Here is an 8,204-nt window from a genome sequence, read left to right on the forward strand (position 1 = left end):
AGAAGAGACGTGTGTGCATAGCTCAACCCAAGTGGAGTCCTAAGTTGCCAAACTATTCCCTATGCTTGCCTGATTTCATTGATTTTACAGGTGTGCACCACCACACCTGGTTTATGAAGTCCTAGGGATCTAATTCCAGGCTTTATGCATACTAGTGAGTAGCTCTAGCAACTGATCTACATTTCCAGTTTGATCGACATTACCTCTCACACCACTGAGTTTATTTATAGTTTATTTAGCATAGATTATCCTTAGATCTGAACCACTCAGCATGTGATGAATATTCCATTCCCTCTGTAGCCCTGACATCAAGACCCCAATGGCTAACGAAGCTAACCCTTGCCCATGTGACATTGGTCACAAACTAGAGTATGGTGGCATGGGCCAGGAAGTTCAGGTTGAGCACATCAAGGCATATGTCACCCGGTCCCCCGTGGATGCAGGCAAAGCTGTGATTGTCGTCCAGGATATATTTGGCTGGCAGCTGCCCAACACCAGGTATATGGCTGACATGATTGCCGGAAACGGATACACGTAAGTTCTGCTCTTTGCTTAAATGCATGTGGATTTCTGTGGTCCATTTTGTCTGCTTCAGAAAGGCAAAACCAAAAACCCAGCCCAGCTTGAGTTACATTATCGTTTACATTATCTATTTTGTTATCTCACTGATCAGCAGTGGGACGTAGGAACTGTCCTTTGAAATTTAACTCTAACCTTGTACAACCAACTCTTCCCAACAGAATCCCAGGGCATCAGGTCCCCAGGGTACCTAGCCCTAGAGAGTGGGACAATTAATTCCCTGGGGAAGCCTCCAAGTATACTTATCATAGCCAGCATGGACAGGGACCCTCCCCTTCTAGTAGCCCTGGGAGGGATGGATGTTACTGTCCTCATATTGCAGATTGGGAAGTCAAGGCACAAAGACAGAGGTTCTCAGTTGCTCTGGGTGAACCATAAGCAGCTGCTTGAACGGGGCAATGCCTGTTGTCGTAGGAGAGTCCTTAGGTACAGGGAGGATATATATCACAAGCAGAAAGATAACTAGGCCTTCCAGGGCTCTGGCCCGTTCACAGTTCTCATTTATTTACCCTCAAGCCATCTGAGGCTGGACAGTCCACACTTCTGTCTATCTGGTCAAGAATGTGAGCCCTGGGGCAGGAGAGATGGCTCAGTGGTTATAAGTACTTGATGACTTGGCAGAAAACCCAGGTTTGGTTCAGACCACACACATGACAGCTCACAGCTATCTGTAACTAGGTACAGGGGATCTGACACCATCTTCTGGCCTCTGTAGGTACCAGGTATGTATGTAGTACACACTCTATATGCAGACAAACATTCATAAAAATAGATACATTTTTTTTTTTTTTTTTAAAGCGTGAGGGATAAAAGTGGTCAGTTACTTGTCAAGTTCTCTCTACAGTATAAGGTACTGAGAACTCACCCTGGCCTGGCAGGCCCAGCCTTGGTGCTCTGCCTCCCTGAGCAGCAGAGGGGCTTGTCTTGAGAGGACAGAGGCAGGTCTGCACACTGGAGTTCATGCTGTTCTTCTAAAAGTCAAGTTGGGGTGGATGGAGCTAGGGCTGTAGTCTCCCAAAGTAATGAGTTACCCGTGGCTGTGTTTTAAGGCACCAGCCCCTCTGCTGCACTGCCAAGGCTCAGATTGCTTGAGAGTAAAGATACTAGGATTAGTGATGTCCATGATTTCCAAACTGAGTTGCCTACCGCTGGGTGAGCTATCATTTGATCTTTTATATGATGTGTGTATACAGTGACATATATATGTGTGTATGATTGAAGGTTCGTTCTCGCCGTTGTGAGCATTTAGAGGTCAGAGGACAACCTCAGGCATTAGCCTTCACTTGTTTACTCTTCCCGTAGCCTGTTCTAGAACCTGCTGTGGACCTTACTCTTGGGGCAGGCAACCACCTGGCAGCTTGTGCAGATCACAGTGACAATTGTGCCCTCATATTCCTCAGGGGTGCCCTTTGGCCAAAGCCAGTGTTTAAGACCAAGAAAGTCATGGGCTGGCTGAGAAGACCAACCAAGTCCATCGAGGCAGGAAGGACCTTTGACAGGACACACCCTTTGCCCATAGGTCCAGCTTTCCCTCTTTCTGCACTAGAATAGCTCTTGAGAAGTGTCCCTGCTGGTGGGCCTCTCACTTGCTAGAGCAGGGTCACACCGGAGCTGCTGGAAGCTGTGTACTTGCAGTTGTGGAATCTGAGGCAATGTGGCCGGCAGCAGATGACCTCTGTTGCAATAAAGGTTTGCTTTCGTGGCCAAGGCTTCCCTTCCCTCTGCCTAGAATTGGCAACCCAACATGGCATCTAATAAACCAGGACATTGAGTCCAGGTGACTCAAAGGTTGATTCACGCCCATATTTTACAGAACTATTGTCCCAGACTTCTTTGTGGGTCAAGAGCCATGGGACCCAGCTGGTGACTGGTCCACCTTCCCTGAGTGGTTGAAATCAAGAGATGCCAGAAAAGTCAATCGGTAAGTTTTCAGGTTTGGTTTTGTGCTTGACATAGCCCAGGGAGGGAACAGACAAGCTGAGCTCTGCTCGCTCGCTCCTTCCTTCCCCCCCCCCCCATTACTTCACTTGGCTCTAGATGAAGTCCATCCAACAGCATGATGGGAAAGGGTTTTGGTCCAGCACACTATAGGATGGAGGCTGACAGTGCTCTTTGCCACACTGCCCCAGCAAGCATAGCCACTCACTTCCTTAGAAGTGATGAATTCAAAGTCCTGTGTCCACCTGAGTCCTCGGTTGCAAGTGACAGGACATCTATCCCAAGTGGATCAGCAGTTAAAAGAGCTATTAATTTATAGAACCAAAGAAAGTAGTTAGTTTGGGATCAAGTGGGAACCAGCCTAGCTTTCATCTGTCTATCACAGCTCAGCCTTACTTCCTGTATGCTGGCTCCATCCTCAGGAAATCCCTCACCTCAGAGGCAGCCCGTTGGTGAGGCAGTCCGTTGGTCCATAGCCTCTCTCCCAGCAACCTGGAGAGCATCACCCCCACCCCACCCCCACTGGCTCTGTAGTCCATCCTGAAAACGCATCATTCTGATGAGGAGATTTCTCCTTTCTGATTAGTCAGGTATAAACCACAGAGATTTAGTTTACCCCAATTCTACATCCTACCATGAGAGCAGTGTCATGAAGCTGTTGCTGTTGTTGTTTATAGTAACAGAACAAAGATAGATTCAAAACCAAGACACTTTGCAAGGACATTGGTGGAAACATTAACTGGGCGGTTGCAGCATAGTAATCTCAGCCATGAGACCCAGATGCTATCTGATAGCATTCTTAGCTCTTTGATTGGTGGAGCATAGTTTTTTTTTTTTTTTTTTTTTTAAGATTTATTTATTTATTATATGTAAGTACACTGTAGCTGTCTTCAGACACTCCAGAAGAGGGCATCAGATCTTGTTACAGATGGTTGTGAGCAACCATGTGGTTGCTGGGATTTGAACTCTGGACCTTCAGAAGAGCAGTCGGGTGCTCTTACCCATTGAGCCATCTCACCAGCCCCTAGGAGCATACAGTTTTGTTGAATTGATACATTCCAAAGTTTTTTTTTTTTTTTCTTTTCTTTTACCTACTTATCAGGGTGATAGTTTCAACTTTATCTGCTAATTACAGGAGTTGGAGCCAACACACAGGGGCAAAGAGTGGTTTGCTAATGGGCTAAAGGTTAGCTCCCCTGGGATCGGGCTCCAGACCTGCAACATTCCGGACTCCTTACAGCCACTGAGGCTAAGCAGTCAGTGAGCCTTGACATCGCAGCCTCTTTCTAGGAATTCTGGTTCTCACCACCAGAGAAATCACAGACATCAAGTACTATTCACTGAGACATTCCAGTTACCAGCAACCCCGAGAGTTCGCCCTATCAGCTCTGTCTGCAACGCCTTCCTCTTTCTGTTCTAGGGAGGTTGACGCTGTCCTGAGGTACCTGAGACAACAGTGTCATGCTCAGAAGATTGGCATTGTGGGCTTCTGCTGGGGAGGTGTTGTGGTGCACCAAGTGATGATGACATACCCGGATGTCAGGGCGGGGGTGTCTGTCTATGGTAAGTGCCCAGCACATTTTACTCAGGGAAAGCAGGGGAAGGTTGAGTGACAGGCTTCTCCCACACACTGCAACACAAAACCCGATGGCGTGAGGTAAACCAGCTTAGCATGGTTTTCGGAATCTAAAAATAGAGCTGGGGAGATGGCTCTGTTAGTATAGTTCTTGCCTTGCAAGTGTGAGATGCTAAAAACAAAGAATAAAAACAAAAACAAACCAAAAAACCAAACCAAACCAAAACAAAGAAACAAGTGTGAGATGCTGAATTTGGTTCCCAGAACGCATGCTAAAGGAGAAAGGGACAGGTGATATTCTGGGCTTTACTGGTCACTTTGCCTAGCCTGCTTGGTAAGTTCTAGATCCTGTCTCAAAAATCTAGGTGGAAAGGCTCCCTAGGAACATGTCCAAGGTTGTCTTCTGACCTCTCATTGTGTATGTGCACCTGTGCACAAGCAAATCTGTGTGCATGCATGTGTGTGCACGCACTCACGCGCGCGCGCACACACACACACACACAGAGCATATCACAAACAGCAACTTTCTTTTTAATTAGCAGATCTTAAAAAATGGTATGGGATGCATGTCTGGTGCTTAAGAGGCCAGAAGAGGGTGTCAGATCCCCTCTATGGTTGTGAGTCATCATGTGAGTGCTGGGAATTGAATCTGTGCCCTCTGGAAGAGGAGCCAGTGCTCCTACCTGCTTCAGCCCCAACATTTACATTTTAGCCAACAGGAAACAAAGTTGTTGTAACTATGAGATAAGAACCCTTTATCTGTTGACAGAAACAGCACACTGAATGTACAATTCGAAAGCATCCAGACTAAAATATGTCAAAAACAAATATAGGAAAGTTGACCGCTAATTCAAAGTTACACATTCACAAGCTGTTTTTATGTGGTGCTTGAACTCCTGGACATGGTATTTTATCTTCTATTAGCACTAAGGAAAAACAAAAACAAAATATTGTCTTACACGAAAGGAAATAAAGTAAGGCATGGTACACTCACTTGTAGCCCGAGTACTTGGGAGGCTGAAGCAGAACTGAAAAGGTTGGGCCAGCATGAGCTACATAGTGAGAGCTAATCTCACACAACAAAACAAATGCAGTAAATCACTAGTAGGAGGCCAGCCAGTTGTCAGGCCAATGGTGTCTATGGGTGAATTAAAAGGTGGTCCTGGATGCACGCCTTTCTAGCGCCACCTTCTGGCTGCTGCTGTGCATGTGTGTGGCAGGTTATGGCAGGACTTGGGCAAAAGACATCCACTGAATGCCTAGACCTATCTATTATCAGATAGATAATAGATAGATAGAAAATAGATAATAGGCGTTGTCAAGAGTTGTGCAGGGAGCACTGATACCCTTTCTACAGCTGTCTTCTGGAGAGGAGTCACAGGGAGAAGAGACACCCTCCTGTGTTACTTAGCTCTGCTCTCAGAGGCAGGAAGCAAGGAAAAAGTATTTCTTCTCATCTTTTAAAATCATCGATCATGTGTATGTGTGCCCACACTTCTTATAAAACTGTCTGGTTTACTGAAACATGTGGGGTCCATGTAGAAAGTTCCAGAGTGGTGGTTTGAAAAATGACCCGATGTATAAAGCCATCTCAGGAGAGAGCAGCATCAAGTTTATTGGCCTGGTTTCTGCTGAACAGGATGCAGAGTAGAAAGATCTGGCTAAATCAGTTGCACTTCCTCAGAATCTCATCGGCCAGGCTTCCATGGGCTTGCTAAAAATAACACACATCTGGGGAGATGGCTAAGGCCACATATCCATGGAGACCTGCATTCAGATCCCTAGCATCTGCATAAAAATCTGCAGGGGTGAGAGGGGTTAGGTTTTGCACATATGCCACCCCAGGCCTGGGCAGGTGGAGACAGGTGGGTTCCTCGAGTTCCCTGGCCAGCCAGTCTGCAGAAGTCCCTGAACTCTAGGCTCAATGAGATCCTATGGTGAAAATGAAGTGACTTAAGACACCTGGCCTCCACACTCAGACACATGTGCACTAGACCCCATGTGGACATGCACAAGAAAGCATGCACCCCCAACATGTGGAAGCAGTCTCTAACCACATGGTCTACTTTGCAAAACCGAATCCAGGCAGCTTTCTGCAGAAGTCAATGTCCCTCAACTCTTTCTAGGTATCATCAGAGATTCTGAAGATGTTTATAATTTGAAGAACCCAACGTTGTTCATTTTTGCAGAAAATGATGTGGTGATTCCACTTGAGCAGGTGAGCAGGCAGCCTTTCATTTGCATATCTAATTGCATAGCATGACATGTTTGGAGAAAGTTTTTTTTTTTTTTTTCTTTTTTTCGAGACAGGGTTTCTCTGTGCAGTCCTGGAACTCAACTCTGTAGACCAGGCTGGCCTAAAACTCAGAAATCCGCCTGCTTCTGCCTCCCAAAGGCTGGAATTACAGGCATGCGCCACCACTGCCCAGCAGAGAAAGTTTTTAAGAACTAGTTTATTAGTTTTCTAATGATGAACATTTACTGATGGAACTTATGCCCCAAATGAATCTGTTCAGGATGACAGCTGAAGGATGTGTTCCTGATACAGCCTGTCCCCGCGAATTGTTTCCATGGTAATCCACCAGTTACCATAGCCTGAGATGGATTTATTAACACAGGAAGTTGGTTAGGAAAAAGTCTAAGTTAAAAGTGGCCATTTGTCAATAAGTCTTAACTAAGGTCTCAATACAAATAACTTGCAATAGTCCTAAACTATCATTTGGTTTGCTTTACTATGTATAATAGTAACACACAACAGCAGGCCAAGTTTGAATTTGGATCCTTTTCTGGTCTAGTCACCCATGTGTATGGTCACCGGTTGATAGCTGGGGCAAAGTGCATCTCCCCAGTAGCCCCATAGTTACTAGAGAAATGAGCAATGGTCTCAACGCTTGGCTAAGCTAGGATGATCAGTAGGGCAGTTGTATTGAATGCCTACCCCGCCCTGTGCTGCTAAGGATCGAAGCTTCACCAATGCCAAGAATGTGCTCTTTTCAGACAAGGATCTCATTATGCAGACCATGCTGGCCTCAGAGATCTGCCTTTTAACTGCCGGGGTTAAAAATGTACACCACCACCACTGGTGCAATTCTGACCTACAGTGGATGTTGGGCCTCAGCTCCAGTGTAAAGACAAGAGCCTCTAGGACTGGTATGGAGGAGTCATTATGCTGCTCTGCAACTCCTCAAAGTGGCCAGGAACTGTTAAAGACAACTCAATCAATGGCTGTGGAGCCTATTCACTGTTAACTATTGCAATAGGACCCCTTCTCAGTACGGTGGTGCACGCCATTAATCCCAGCACTTGAGAGGGAAAAGTAGGAAGCCAGCCCAGTTTACATATTGAGTAAATTCCAGGACACCTAGGGCTTTGTAGAGACCAAAATCCCAGAAAGGACTGAAAGATGCTACTGGAGGGTTAAGGTCACATCACCCTCACATTTTTATGTATCAACCCCTCCCATATTAGGTTTCTACACTGACCCAGAAGCTTAAAGAACACTGCATAGTTAATTACCAAGTTAAAACATTTTCTGGGCAAACTCATGGCTTTGTGCATCGGAAGAGAGAAAACTGCTCCCCTGCCGACAAGCCCTACATTGAGGAGGCGAGGAGGAACCTCATCGAATGGCTGAACAAGTATGTCTAACAGCGCTCAAGCACAAGGCAACTGCTGCCCAAATTTGCCTGAATAATTAACCATCTCTTAATATCCATGATAGCATAACTAATTATTAGGGGAACCCGGGGCAATTCAGGGACCAGCTAGATTCTCAGATATGGCCTTACATTGGTAATTCAAGTGTTAAAATGTACAAAACCAGGAAGATCAGTTGTCACTATGTATACTGAACCTCCCCTAATGAGCAGTGTTGACTTTCAACCTAATAAAGTGATTTTTAAAACCTGTCAATGTGTAGCTTCACTTTTAAACACTTGTATGTGCCTACATGCCTTTGTGGAGGTCAGAGTTTAACTTGTGGCCATCTTTCCACCACATGGGTCTGAGGAATCATGGGTTACGGGGGCTTGGTGGCAACCCCCACCCTGAAGCACCCTGGAGAACAGAAAATGTTAAGACTATCATCCTGCTGTGTCCATCAAACTGGTGG

General features: G+C 45.9%; 1 protein-coding gene across 1 annotated transcript in view; it reads left to right on the forward strand.

Annotated features, from left to right (window-relative positions):
• The window catches only part of Cmbl (carboxymethylenebutenolidase homolog), a 17,442-nt gene extending 9,441 nt beyond the window's left edge, over positions 1-8,001 (forward strand). The window contains exons 2-6 of the mRNA XM_021208806.2: positions 301-534; positions 2,393-2,500; positions 3,938-4,080; positions 6,220-6,311; positions 7,562-8,001. Coding sequence (XP_021064465.1) covers positions 320-534; positions 2,393-2,500; positions 3,938-4,080; positions 6,220-6,311; positions 7,562-7,741 — 738 coding nt within the window. The 5' untranslated portion in view covers positions 301-319 and the 3' untranslated portion in view covers positions 7,742-8,001. The remainder of the gene's footprint in view (positions 1-300; positions 535-2,392; positions 2,501-3,937; positions 4,081-6,219; positions 6,312-7,561) is intronic.
• Positions 8,002-8,204: the final 203 nt, after the last annotated feature.

The sequence above is a fragment of the Mus pahari genome, chromosome 11, assembly GCF_900095145.1.
Source record: "Mus pahari chromosome 11, PAHARI_EIJ_v1.1, whole genome shotgun sequence".
Classification (NCBI taxonomy): Eukaryota; Metazoa; Chordata; class Mammalia; order Rodentia; family Muridae; genus Mus; species Mus pahari.